The 14,867-nt window shown below is 38.1% G+C and overlaps 2 protein-coding genes across 2 annotated transcripts; both read left to right on the top strand.

Moving 5' to 3' along the window:
* The first annotated feature begins 2,784 nt into the window (after positions 1-2,784).
* On the top strand, positions 2,785-9,562 carry dnajb14 (DnaJ heat shock protein family (Hsp40) member B14). Its single transcript, XM_044113343.1, has 8 exons — positions 2,785-3,011; positions 4,605-4,770; positions 5,614-5,759; positions 5,853-6,041; positions 6,932-7,014; positions 7,093-7,202; positions 8,612-8,784; positions 8,857-9,562. The coding sequence occupies exons 1-8, from the start codon at positions 2,879-2,881 to the stop codon at positions 8,979-8,981; spliced, it is 1,125 nt and encodes a 374-aa protein (XP_043969278.1). The 5' UTR covers positions 2,785-2,878; the 3' UTR covers positions 8,982-9,562.
* An 892-nt stretch (positions 9,563-10,454) lies between these two features.
* Positions 10,455-14,173, top strand: pla2g12a (phospholipase A2, group XIIA). Its single transcript, XM_044113344.1, has 4 exons — positions 10,455-10,886; positions 12,161-12,237; positions 12,318-12,483; positions 13,723-14,173. The coding sequence occupies exons 1-4, from the start codon at positions 10,655-10,657 to the stop codon at positions 13,839-13,841; spliced, it is 594 nt and encodes a 197-aa protein (XP_043969279.1). The 5' UTR covers positions 10,455-10,654; the 3' UTR covers positions 13,842-14,173.
* The last annotated feature ends 694 nt before the right edge of the window (positions 14,174-14,867 follow it).

Raw genomic sequence — 14,867 nt, 5'->3', positions numbered from 1 at the left:
CCGGGGAATCGAACGTGTGGAGGTCATAGCCTCTGTGAACGGGGCGCCATGCCACGCTCCGTCAAGAGGAAATTTAAAACGTTTTTCCCCGTTGACAAACTGGAAAATAGATCCCTTCCCAACCCAACTGGAAAAAAGGTGGGCAGCACGGTGGTGCAGCGGGTAGCGCTGCGCCTTCACAGAGACCGTCTGTGTGGAGTTTGCATGATCTCCCCGTGTTTGCGTGGGTTTTCTCCGGGTGCTCCGGTTTCCCCCACATCTCCTAAAACATGTCAGTCAGGTCAGTTGGTCGCTGCAAATCGACCCAAAAGAATTTAACAAACTCCAAACAATAAAGTCCAGTTTTATTGTTGAACTGGTCAGATTAACTGGTCAGATTAACTGGTCAGATTAACTGAATCAGCCGTTCGTTAGCGGCCGACGGCTCAGTGCTGCTCAACACTGGGCTCAATTTTATAGCAGCGTATTGATTTAAGAATTAAAATGTTTTAATAATAATAATGATTTTTGTTTATTCTCACTGTACTTGTGCTTTTATGGTTTGACCTTTGACCTTTTCTACACACTTTTCATATTAAATTGAACTGAATTGTAGCTCATTAAACTGTTTAAATCTGTATTTTAAAAAGATTATAAAAAGGATCATGCAGTGGCTGTTTTAGTGTGACTGTGGCTCAGCGGGTAGAGTGGTCGTCTTGTGACCAGAAGGTTGTAGGTTCAATTCCAGCTTCCTGAGCCACATGTTGAGCTGCCCCAGGGCACTTAGCGGCAAGTTGCCCTCTGACCTGCATGTGTGTGTGAATGTGTGTGAATGTGACTGTAGTGTGAAGCTCTTTAAGTGTCAACATGACCAGCAAGGATCAACACAAGTTCAGTTCATTCTCCTGTTTTTATTTGATAAATCCTGTTTTTGTTTTTATACCAAACATTAAAAAGCTGATTTAACAGGTTTGGATTTCTTCAGGTTCCAGGATATTAATTGAAGATTAGAGTTTAATCTGATCATAATTTAATACTCTGGACCATAAAGAAGATCAAACTTGTTTTATCTGGTTTGTTTGGTATAAGAAAAAACATTTTATCAAAAATAACAGTTACTGTGATCTTTCTGTTAGTCTTTATTTAGAAATACAGATTCAAGATAATATAAGAAACTTAACAAAAAAGTGCAATTTAACATGAAAAACTGTAGAAAAGGTAAAACGAAGAAGAATCAATGAAAGTATGAAAACAGAGAATTTAATCAGAAATCAATTCTTAGATCAATACTTTGTAATAAATATCAAGCTTTTGTGTTGTTTGTTTGTACAAAAGAGAAGAAAAAGGGGCAGGAAATGCCTGATTCAGTTATTTTTTAACCAGATTTATAGTAAAACTGTAAATGATGTTTTATTTAGGACGTTACTTCTAGGTTTTGTTTGTTAACCTGGGTTCAGTTCCCAGTCCTGGGGAATCGGCTCCATGACGTTTCCTTCTCTCTCCTCCCAGTTTCCAGTTCAACTTGTTAAATAACGGCCTAAAAAACTTTATTTGAGCCTAAAAGACTTTAAAATATCTAAAAAAATACATTTCACCTCACAACTGGACCAAAAGTCAGAATATGCTTCCCATGTAACACCTCATGTTAAAAAACAACTTTCTTCCTCTCTCTCATTTTCTCTCTTTCTTACATAATTAACAGGTTACTTCATATTTACTTATAATATTTATAATATTCTGAAGCTGCTACCCCCGCGACCCGACCCTGGATAAGCGGAAGAAGATGGATGGATGGAATATTTATACACACACACACACACACGCACACACACACACACGCACACACACACACACACACACACACACACACCCTCCATGGGCTGCCACCTTATCGTGGTGGGGGGGTTTGAGTGTCCCAGTGATCCTAGGAGTCTTGCTGTGGGGGCTTCATGCCTCTGGTTGGGCCCCCCAGTGCAGACGGGTCCAAGGTGAGGAACCAGACCAAGTGCAGCCCAAAGATCCTGATGATGAAAACAACCATTGGAGACAGTGGTTCTGCTGGCCCCATCATGAGGCCCCACCCTGGAGCCAGGCCTGGGGGGGTTGTAAATATTTATTTTGAAACAGGTCAAAGATAATTCAGTGTAATGGCTGTTAATTACTGGAGATGCTCATTGTTGCTCTCTTATCTTGTCTCGTCCTCAAACCACAGATTCATTCATTAGTGTGCTAAATGGAGCATGTTGCCTCTATTTAGCATTATGTGAGACATTATGTGAAATATTGAAGGTGCGTAATAGAGCCCTATTACCGTAGTATTACCGTATATTAAACATATCCTATCATTTCAGGTGCACAGTGACCTGCGCAGTTCGGTGGCTGCGCTGCATTTGATAATAGACATACAAAGTGTTAATGCGCTAAAACGTTTACGGTGATCTGTCTTCGTAGATGCCTGTGTTTTATTTAATTTCAATAAAAACTTGTTTCCCCTGTTTGATACTGTTTTATTCTTGCAGATACCTCTGTGTTTAAAATATTCTCTGAAAGGATTCGTGTATACAACTGCGATGACTTTTCATTTTAAACGGATAGGATATTCTGATGAAGGAAGTGATATTTTTGTGGTTTTGTCGTGCATATAAATTATTCCCATGACATGCTAAGCATAACTCATAAGCTTCGGTCTCGTCACTCATATAATGTTATTCAATGATTACGGTAGAAATTTTAGACGGGTAGCACCGACAGATAGACATAGCCATCAATCACTGCTACTGTAGAAAAATCTGACGAGGTAGCACAGATCGTCAGAACACCGCCTCAGCGTACCTGTCAGTGACCACGTGGTTTGAGCTAATCAGCTGACTGCCGGGGGAGGAGGAAGAGGAAAAAGAAGATGGAAGGGAACAGAGACGAAGCCGAGAAATGTATAAACATCGCCACAAAAGCCCTGGAAGCAGGAGACAAAGATAAAGCCTTTAAGTTTCTCAACAAAGCGGAGAAACTGTACCCGACCGACAGAGCTAAAGGTGAGGCTAGGCTAGGTTAGCCGGGGAGGAAGCTAGCGTAGCTCCTTCAGCCGTGTCTGTATAAATCAACCTGCTGTTATGTAGCTAATGTTCTCCACCGCATTCACGGTGAGAATTCTCTCTGGATGGACTGAAATGACCACAAACCTCCGTTTGGGCTCCTTTACTGATAGAAAGTTCATTTTATGATTCTGGTAAATTTAGTAACTAAGATCCCAGTTAGCCAGCTGAGCTTTTGGCCTAACCTAGCATAGCTTGTTCTCAATTTAAAGGGAAACAGACGTTTTAAACTCTAGGTTTTAATTCACTTATTAGTGAACTTATTGTCTGTCATGTGGAAGAGGATTTGGTCACCGTAAACCGAGATTATGACTTTAATCTCAGATATAAAGCTCAAAATTGAATTTTTTTTCTTGTTTGGGGAAAATATTTTTTATCTATCTTTATTCTTTATTGGGAACTTTTTCCCCATAAATTCTAACTTTTGACCCCCATTTATTCTGAATATTTTTCGCTAATAATCCTGACCTTTTCCTTATTAATTTCGACTTTTCTATTAATTTTTACTTTATCCCTGCATATTTAATTTCCCTTTGGGATCAATAAAATGTTTTTAAATGGATTTAAATTGACTTTTTCCACTTAATAATTCAGACTTTTTTCAATTAATTTTGACTTTATAAAAACTGACCTCTTTTCCTTATTAGTTTTGACTTTTTTCCTATTATTCTCAATTTTTCTTTCCACTTAAATCTGTTTTTTCTCGCTGCCTAAATTGTGACTTTCCCCACTAATAATTCTGACTTTTTTCCTTATTAATTCAGGTGTATATTCTGAGAATTCAGAGAAAAAGGTTTTGTTTTTCCCGTGGCTCTAATCCTCTTCAGCTCTGCTTAGTTTTACAGCAATAACCTAATTCTTATATTTTCTTTACAAATCAGTCCGTCAGGTCAGAGGCTAATGTCTGTTGATTTATTAAGTTGGGTTTAGATCTAATTTCACTTTCGGATACATTGGGGTCATAGTTCAGAACCAGCAGGTTTGGTAGTGGACTAGTGGTTAGCTTTAGCCAGGAAGGAGGCAAATCCTTTAATTGAATGATTGGCCCACAGAGCTTTGGTAATCCTGGACACATGGCAGGAAAACACAGACAGCAACTGTTGTAATGCATCCATCCATTCATTTTGTTGCTATGCCCCAAACTTGACAATTTGTTTCATTTTATTTTATTTACCAGTTCCTATTTATTTTAATAAAACATTCCAGTAAAACAGAAACTGATGTGACTGATGATTGAAAGCTTGAGAAAAACATTTTGCTGTTTCTACAACTTTTTATCCCACTTTATATCAGTGGGATAAAAAGTATTTACACCCTCCTGTTTTTTCTTATTTTAGCATCTCTGTATAAATGAAAGTGTTTATTATTAAGGGAGAAAAAACCCAACATGTTCCTGTGTGAAAAGTGATTTCCAGTTTTAACTCTTCCATTAAATCTGTATCAATATTTCATCACTTTGAAGTTCTTTGCCTCGCTGAATGCTCCGTTCCATTTTATTTCACCCACATTCTTCCTGTTTCTGGTTTTCTCCAGCTCTGTTGGACGCGTTAACGAAGAATGGGAGCTCGGCGGGTAACGGCGCGTTTCGCCGGCGGCCCAAAGATCGCTCGGAAACGTCGCAGGCGGGAGGACAGAGTCAGGAACCGGTGGGAGGCGACTCCAAAAGCTTCACAGACGATCAGGTGGAGGGCGTCCGCAGGTGAGAGCAGAGGATCAGCGCAGAAACGCTTTCAATATGAACCTTGAACCCCGCCTGGGTGGTGTGTGTGTGTGTGTGTGTGTGTGTGGCCGTTGCCATGGGAACCAGTTTATCTTTGGCTCTTCCCGTGAGGCGGCGCTGAGAGACGCTAACGGTGGAAACCAGGCGACTGAAACAAACATTAAAAAACAGTGATAGATGTTTTATACATGTTTCATTATATGATTTGACGTTTATCCTGTAAAGTTCCACTGGAAGATTTAATAAATCTGTTTTAAGAAGAAAAAACAAAACAAAAAGTTGCTCAAGCTGCTGAAGTTTCTCCTGATTCAGTTTCAGGATCCATCAGTTACCTGGATCCTGATTTTTGTAAAACTCAAACTCTCCATCTGGAAAAAAGCTTTTCCAAATAAATCAGATTATCCACAGACCTCTAGTGGAAACGCAGAACGGCCGATCCTGAACTTTAACTTTCTCCTGAGTCTTCAGCATCAACGAGATAAGTCGACATTATTTAGACGAAAACTTAATATGAAAATAAGTCAAAATAATGTAAAAACAAAGTCAAAATAATAAGAAAATAAAGTTAAAATAATACAAAATTAAAGTCACTATCTGAATAAAGTCGTAATAAAGCAAGAGTAAAGATAGTGTTGCTGTAGTTTGTTGTTTTTCTGTTTCTTTTCTGTGTTTGTGAGGACCACCAGCTGTTCTCTGCTGTAGCACATGAACCTGTTTGTAGAAAATATCCGATCAGGGCAGAGAAACGTCGGAGTTCTACAGATGATCACAGCGGTTTAAACCTGACGTTTGGGTCTTTCTCTCCATGTTTCTGTCCTGCAGAATAAAGCGTTGTAAGGATTATTACGAAGTTCTGGGTGTGAACAAAGAAGCCGGAGACGACGACCTGAAGAAGGCGTACAGGAAGCTCGCTCTCAAGTTCCACCCAGACAAAAACCACGCGCCGGGAGCAACGGAGGCCTTTAAAAGTAACTCACTGCCCTAATTCTTCTTTCTTCTTGGTGACCAGGTGGTGTCATAACCTCTGACCTGCTGGGTATATGTTGCTTTCTTCCCGTCAGAGATTGGGAATGCTTATGCGGTTCTGAGCAATCCGGCAAAGCGGCGGCAGTACGACGTGACGGGCGGGGAGGAGCCCAGCAGCCCGAGCCAATCCCATGGCGGCGGCTTCGACTTCCACCGGGGCTTCGAGGCCGACGTCACGCCTGAAGACCTCTTCAACATGTTCTTCGGCGGCGGCTTCCCGTCCTGTAAGAGAACAGTCCACGAACGCACCATTAGTCTCATTGTTGCTACAGAAACACAATTCACCAACATTAACCTCTAAATGCCTGAATTTGTATCCAGTTAATACTTGTTTTTTTTTTATTGGACATTAATTTGAACGTTGCACCCACCAATAATTTTAATTTAGGTTTGATGCTAATTAGATCCACTGGGCATTTAAGGAATGAAACAGTCTTTTCAATCTGGGTGTATTGATTATTATAATCAATGATGCTTTTATTCAAACAAGACTCTGAAACTGAGTTTCAAATTTAACCAATCAGTGTTTGTTTTAATCATTTAATCATACTAATACAGATAAATACCACCAATATCTCTTGCTATACATTCTGATGAGCTCCCAGTCCATTTTTAGAACAATAAGTTAATGCTATAAACTGAATTTCAGCATATTTCTGAACAACATTTGGTGTTCATCCTGCAGTGTTCCCAGTGTTCCTTTGTCTACTCTTCCACTATAAAAAAAGTGTATAATAATTATTCATCAACATTTATTTATTATTTCTTGTACAGTAATCTTCTGATTCCAAGTTGCATAGTAAAAAATATATGTGATAATTACAAAGTAAAAGTTTTTAAAGTCATATTTGATATATATGCAGAGCATTTCTATAATACCCCAGTGACAGCAACTTAATATGAATGAGTTAAACACATTCTGTCCTTTAACATCAGCCCAGATTTCCATATCGATGCTCCCTGATTATTACCAATGTAGAAACAAATCTTTTGTTTCCCTCATGATTTTTGTCAGGATGGTTGTTATTTGTTATTTTTTGCTAACGTAGAGCCGCTGTTGTCTGGACAACATGGCGGCAGGTTTCTGACCCCAGCTGTGATGTTCTTTCTGCAGCCAGCGCCCACACGTTCACCAACGGCAGGACGAGTTACAGCCATCACAACGACCGCCAGGAGCGGACCGAGGAGCGAGGAGACGTACGCCGATTCATTTCAGATTGGTTTCTGTCTCAGAATCGCCTCCATCTTACAGATCTCACCTCTGTTTCTCTGCAGGGCGGCTTCTCGATGTTCATCCAGCTGATGCCCATCGTGGTTCTGATTTTAGTGTCGATTCTGAGCCAGATGATGGTTTCCCCTCCGCCGTACAGCCTCTACTCCAGACCGTACGTCTGCACACAGCTGGGTTTCTAGTCCAGCTTTTAAAATGTCACAGAAAAGAACATGAGAATCTTTCAGTCTGTTGGGAGGAACCAATTAGGCTAAAAAGTGTAATTTCATCAGATGCTACGAATGGCCGTAATAAACAGGAACTAAACTGGTACAGAAGTTAGGAGCAGCCATATGGACTTAGTTTCATTACAATATTTTGTACAACTATGGAGATAATGATAAAAGTTAGAAGTGAAACACAAATGCTCCCGTCATGAAAACAAATTTTGCTGGATGATAAATTGTCCCAGAATTTTTGCGATAAATGTTGTTGTTTATTTCAATTCGACACAAAGTTGAGTTGAAATAATCATTTTGTATATTTTTCATTTCAAATATTTTACATATTTATTTATGAAATAATTTATTTTTGTACGTTCCAGTAAAATATAATTTTCAGTTTGAATTTTGAGAAATTATATTTTATAAATAATAATTAATTTATATATAGAAATTATATTATTATTAGTAGTAGTATCATTGTTATTATTGTTTTTTTTTAGAAAAAGCACACAGCTAAGCTGGCATAATACTGATTATTTAATTTACAGAATTTTATGCTTAAATCTATTTTTATATACACCATGTTCCAAATTATTATGTACGTGATATTTTCTCAGATTTTCTTGAATGTTCAGTGCAAATGATGGTCAGTATAATTTCCAAGTCATGAACTATTACAGTATAAATCTCTTCACAGTACGATAAAGCTTCAGTTTTTGTTAAATATCTAATATTTTCATATCTTGTCACATGGCACTACACTATCTGATGATTTTGGTCAGCAGAGATCCTTTCTCTTTACCACATTGCTTGAAACCTGTGGCCTGCTTAATAATGTGGAACATCCTTCTTCAGTAGATTTCCTGTAATTGAGCTCACCAGACAAACTATTCAACCAGCTAATTATAGTGATTCAAAGAGTCCTGACACACAATACTATCTATAAATTTAATAGCACAACAAAAAGTTTAATCTTTATGACACTTTAATCCAATTTGCATAATAATTTGGAAGACGGTGTATTTATAAAAACTGGTGGAATTTGATACAACGTAAAACCTTTAAAATTGTTTTAAGTAAATGTTAGATTTGACATCATCTTTTCCTGTTGTCAGTCACAAATTTTAACCAAATTTCCAAGCCGTTTCAATAGAAAAATAGGTTTCTGAATTAAAAATAGTTTCTGATTTTGGCCCTAAAAGTCAGAATCGACTCGCTGGACTCTGACAGGTTTGCATCTCTATTGTCTGGTTAAAAGAAATACATTTGTACATACATCTAAACATATCGTAGTGTTTTCATTTATGGGATTCAATAAGTTAAGCTAAATATTTTTGTGTTGTCCTCCATCTTGTTCCAGGTCGACGGGTCAGACCGTGAAGAGGCAGACAGACAACCTGCGTGTCGATTATTACGTCACTCGGGATTTCAAGTCGGAGTTTAAAGGCTCGGCTCTGCAGCAAATAGAGAAAAACGTAGAAGAAGATTACGTGACGAACGTCAGGAACACCTGCTGGAAGGAGAGACAGACGAGTCAGTAACCTACGCTTTGTCCTTTAACATCTCCTTCGTTCTCGCCGTCTTAACGCTGTTTTTCTCGTGCAGAAACGGACCTGCTTTACGCGGCGAAGGTCTACAGAGACGACCGCATGCGGAAGAAGGCGGAGCTTATGACAATGGAGAACTGCAAGGAGCTGGACAGACTAAACAACCTGTTCCGAGGCGGATGAGATTGTAGAAAATGTTAATATATGAATAGATGTATACATTTGTTTTTTTTTTAACAGAGAGGCTTTACGATAGAAGCAAAAAATTATTAAATTATTTAAGGTTAAAAAGCATCTTATTCTTTGCGAACGGCTCGTCCTCCTCATTCCAGCCTGATCCCAGGAATCTGCTTGTTGCATCGTAACGAACTGGTCTGCATACCGACCAAAACTCCAGACTTATTTTTATTGAGCCAGAAGGACCCGGACGCCTGGTTGTAGATTTAACAGTGAGATTTCGGCATCGTTTCTGAAACGTTCTTCACTGACATTCATATCATGAAGGAGCAACAGAGTCTGGATGGATTTTTTTGTTGTTTTGTTTTTATGTGAAGGAAATTAATTATTTGGATTTTCTTCTGAACAATTGAATTCAGGTTGAAAGTGGAAATCGACGCACATCAACATCTTCATCCATTAATGGTTGTACACTTTCATTTTTGAATGTTTAAAAGTTTTGGCACTTATTTAAGTAAGTCTAGAAGAAACTAATTTCCTCTTCAGTGCTGGCCTGATCATTTAAATAAAGTCAAACTGGTACTGTAGTCTGGACTTAAAGTGTTCTCTGCTTCCATATCTGTGTGGATTTTCCTGGAGCTTGATAAGCAGGGATGTTTTTTTTTCTGCAAATGATTGGATTCCTCGATGTTAATAAGGATACTAAGAATCATTTTTATAAACTTATGTTTATCATTGGGATTACAGTCAAATTTCTCTAAAGCTAAAACCAATTAGTCTGAATTTTCAATGTGACATCTATCCAGCAGGGGGTGCTGTAGCACACTTTTTACACAGAAACAAAATTTTACCTGGAATATTTAAAATTTTGTAGGTGGAGGAAGCTGAGAGAAAATATTTTGATTAAATATATTAAAGTCATGAACCTGCATTTTAAAGCTAACGCTTCTTTTCCTCACCTTTAGCATTAAATTATTTCTCTAATATGGAAAAGGATTAGAATACTGGGATGGATGGGAAGTCTTCATTTTTTCCCTTTTCTCAGAATTATTTTTTTTAATCAGATTTCTAGCTTTAATCAGAAAATTTTGACTTTATAATGAATTCTAATTTCAGAATTCTAACCTATTTTTAACCTATCTTCTGACTTTTTTCTATTTTATTTTTTTTCTCAAACTTGTCTTTAATTGGATTCTGACTGATTTCAGAACTCCGTTTCTTTAGACTTCTGGCTTTAACCTCAGAATTTTGAGTTTTTACAAATTTTAACTCGACTAATTTCAGATTTTTTTCTTTTTAATTTCTGTTTTTTTCAGAATTCCGACTTATTTTCCTCGGATTTCTGCGATATAAACGCTAAACCCCTGATCATCTTCCGTACTCTGATGGTTAAACCTCAGGATTTTTTGCGCCGCTGTGAACTGTGGGTAATGTAGTTTGTGAATAATAACTAGTAACAAATAACCGCTTTTAAACACCGTTACTGTTAAAAACGTTACTCTGATGCAAGACGGATCCTCTGACAATTCCCAAAAGTGACGACATTGTTTGTCCATGATCACGTGATATTGGAAACCCGGAAGTAATGTTACAACTGATAAATGTCTGATCGCTGCTATGTTTTTAGCTAAAACATATCAGACCGGAGCGGGAGATCAGGCAGAACTTCAGCTGACATAATGGGTCCAGGTGCGCTTCTGTCCGTCCCGGTTCTGCTGCTCGGTCTGCTCTGCTGCTGCTGCGGACTTTTCCCAGAAGTTTCTGCCTGTGAGAAAGAACCGGAGACCCCGGACTGGAGGATGACTCTGAGAACCATCCGGAACGGGATTCACAAGATCGACACGTACCTGAACGTAGCTCTGGACCTGTTCGGCGGAGATGACGGACTCTGTCGGTACAGATGCAGCGATGGTGAATCTGAGGCCATTTTTCTTTGGTTTTATGCCAGTGATAAACCAGTTACGACTGTTTTGTTTAAACGATTTCAAAACACATAAAATAATGAGTGAGCTAAAAGCTGGATTTTCCGTTGGCTAAAGCCAGGGGTGTCCAAAGCCTGGATGTCTGGTGACATCAACAAAGTTTGGTTTGGTCCAAAGCAACAACCAGAAAACAACTTGAGGCTGTTTGCAGCATGTAATACTTTTGTTTCCCCCCGATACAGTATGATTTAAAATCTAATACCCCTCAAACCCTCCTTTTACTTTCCTGTCCGTCAGGTTTCTCCTTCCCTCGGATGTGGCGCCGACCCACAATTAAGCTCATGTTTGAAAACCCAACTCAATGCTTTGTGCGTTGCTACCAAACAAAAGGAGTCCAACACCTTTCAGTCTTTGCGGCCCTTGGAATCATTTTGTGTGAACCTGGAATTTTTTTTTATTAATGTAAACATCTGAGATGGGTTTTTTCTACAGTTATGATTTGAAGCCATTGTAAAAAGAAACAAAATAGTAAATTTCTGCCAGGAAACTCAGAAATGTGTATATTAATCTCAGACGTTTTGTTGAAGAAACATGGAAATTTCTGAGCTGCCAAAGACAAAAATTGGTGAGAAAAAACTCAGAAATTTGTAGATTAATCCCAGACATGTTCTAGATAAAACAAAGACATTTCTAAACTTCAAAAGTCAGAATTTAAAAAAAAAAAACTCAGAAATTTTGAGATTAATCTCAGAAAAAATGGAAATCTTCTACTTTTGAAATATTTTTTTTTTCTAGAAATCTCAAAATTTCTTATTTTTTTTGTCGGAAATGTATTCCTTTTTTTCTCCATAATGACTGTCTAACGATGCAGTATTTTTTGGATCTAAAATAAGTTTTACTTTACCTTAAAATATTGCAATGTCTGATTTATTTTTTAAAGTGTAAATAAATACTAATTAATAATAAAAGAATTTAGCAGTTTTAATTGGGGGGAGATTATGCCCATCTCTTGAATGTTTTCAACGTACCAAAAAAGTCTGGACACCTCGGGGTTGAAGGCAGAAAACAGCAAAAGAATTTTGTAGATCAAAGGTGTCGGTCAGGACAAGGGAACAAAATAAATCCACATTCTTTACCATGGCATTGGAAAGACAGTGATTAGTATTTGAAGAAATTCTGTCAATAAGTAGGAGAAATATTGAAAAGTGAATTAATTCCAGTGTCTCATCTCAACGCAGCAGCTTTTCTCCTTCTGTCTGTCAGGATTCAAGCCGATGTCTCGTCCCGGATACAGGCACCCCCCACCCAACGGATGCGGCTCCCCGCTTTTTGGATTTCATGTAATCTGCTTCAGCTTTGGTAAATACGCTTTGTTTTCCTGTGAGTCCAGCAAACCCAGTGACCGTGCTGTCGTTTCCAGTTTGACCTGGGAATCCCGTCCATGACCAAATGCTGCAACCAGCACGACCGCTGCTACGACACCTGCGGCCGCCTGAAGCACGACTGCGACGATCAGTTCCAGGACTGCCTGGAGACCATCTGCAGGAACGTGCAAAGGACTCTGGGATTGGCCCAGACGGTCCAGGGTAAGAGGTCGGCCTGGAGGTCGCCTTCTTAAAACTTAAAGCTCCAGTTTGTAACGTTTATAAAAATGTGTTAAAACTGTTACCATCTTGTGACAGGTGATGATACAGATAATCTGTGGAAACATTGATTTCTTCCACCTGCTCCTTGAGCTAATGCTGTCTGAAGAAAGGCACCACTCGCTCAGAGCCGGGAGGCGGGTTTTATTGCTGTCAATCACCCTTATGTGCTTACTGCAAAATGTCCTAATGGTGAAGAAACAACTTACAGTGACAGGAAAATTATTTATGCGCTATCCATGCTAACTAGCCTTAGCATTCAGAACAGGATCTGCTATGGGTGATTATCAGCGCTAAGACCCGCCTCCTGGCTCTGATTTGTTGTTTCTGGTTGGCACTGAGAGAAAGCACAGATTATTTATTTTATAACTTGTTTTATGACATGGTGATAGTTTCAACAAATATGTAAAGAAGAAAATAAATGCATTTTTAAAAAAATAAAAGTTTTGTACTGCAGCTTTAAATGTGAAAATTGTAATTTTCTTTCTTGCAAATTTATGACTTTTCCAATTTTCTGGTGGAAATTTACATCTCTGTCATGTTTTTTCTTATTTACAATGACTTTATAATCATTTTGTGGTGCCAAAGTAGTACCACAAAATATTGTGGTAAGATTTTTAGTTCATATCACACAATTAAGGGGCATGTTTTTAAAATCACATCTTTTTTTGATTCTAATACATTTTTTTCTTGAAAACTTCAGATGAGCCAGTTGTTTTTCTGGTGATCATGTGAAAAGAAAACCTGGATTTTTTTCAGATTTTTGCTGTGAATGTATTCCTAACATAAATCAAATCACAAACAACTATTTATTTATTTATTTATTGTATTTTATTCCACTGTGTAGCTATAATAACATTGGTAGAAATGTTATGATACATTTTCAAACTTATTTATTTCTTGTTGCCATTTGAGGTAAACGTGAAAGCTGCAGGTTAAAGTTTTGACATATTGTGTCCACTAGATGGAGCCAAAGCTTTATTTTAAATGTCATCAGGCTCTTAGAGCTGAAATTTAGATCTAACCCTCATTATTTAAGGTTTTACTCCTGAGCAGCCAGATGTTTTTTTGTTGTTAAATAATATTCAAACTATTCAAGGAAGTATTTATATATTTAATACACTTATCCTGAAGTTTTTGCTGATCTTTCTGCTTGTTTTTCTGCTCTTCAACCCTTCGCAGCATGCGAGTCTGCAGTGAAGCTCCTCTTTGACGCCGTCATGCACCTAGGCTGCAAGCCGTACCTGGACAGCCAGCGGGAGGCCTGCGTGTGCCAGTACGAGGTGAAGAAGGAGCTCTGACGGCGCTCCAGAAAAACAGACTGAAATCCGGATGCCGGATAAATAAACTTTTCTGAAAACATGTAGATTTTTCTCAGGGATGTAGCCTCTTTGGCTAAAATTAAACACTGCAGTGCATAGTGAATGTAAAATAAAAAAAGTTTCTTGTAGGTGGTAGCTAATATTTGTCCCTTTGCGATCCACTATTTATATATGTATTGTAAATCCAGAGGTTTCTGTGATGAAATGGAAACTGGTTTCATTCATGTTTTTACTGGACACAACATTTTAATAAACACTAAAAAGGGTTTTACAAAGTTCAAAGGTCACCAATAAAGCACACATCAATGTTCTGCAACGTCTTATAACAAAAGGTGTCGCTTTTTATTCTGGATTATTCTCACATGATGCTAATCTCAACGTTGTAGTAATCCCTGTGATTTTACTTTAGGGTCAATGCTCAAATTAATTAGAAACACTGATAGGTGGGGGACAGAATAAGACATTTAGGGCAAAAGAAATACTTTTTTCACATTTTCCCCTTTATTTTTATCAAAATAATAGCAAATGAGCAGAAAGTCAGGAAAAACATAGAAATCAGCCAATGGCTCATTTAACTTATTAAATAATTAAATATTGTCTTGTTTTTGTGTTTCATTCTTTTTTGTTTCGTGCTTCCATGGAAAATAAAAAATCAATGGCCCTGCCCCACCGTTGGGTAAAAAAATGAAAAAGGCATGACAATTAAAATATAAAAACTTTTGCATTCCACCAGATATTTTGTATATTAAGTTTCCAAATAAAATAAAAAACTTGCTGTGTTGCTGGCCAAATATATTGCATTCTTGGTCTCCCAAAATCAGTTAAATTGCCGCAATTTGGCCCCTGAACCACGCTTTGGACACCCCTGCTTTTACCGAGTGGACATATGGAGTGAACTGTAGAGTGAACCGATCACATTCTTTAAGCTCCTGTGTAGCTGATAGATTTATAACCTCCGTAAAACGCCTTGTTCGATTGCGTCAGTCGTTTCCGTAAGCCTGTTGC

The sequence above is a fragment of the Gambusia affinis genome, linkage group LG04 (genome assembly GCF_019740435.1).
Source record: "Gambusia affinis linkage group LG04, SWU_Gaff_1.0, whole genome shotgun sequence".
NCBI classification, from domain to species: Eukaryota; Metazoa; Chordata; class Actinopteri; order Cyprinodontiformes; family Poeciliidae; genus Gambusia; species Gambusia affinis.
This window is presented reverse-complemented; position numbering and strand designations above follow the sequence as displayed.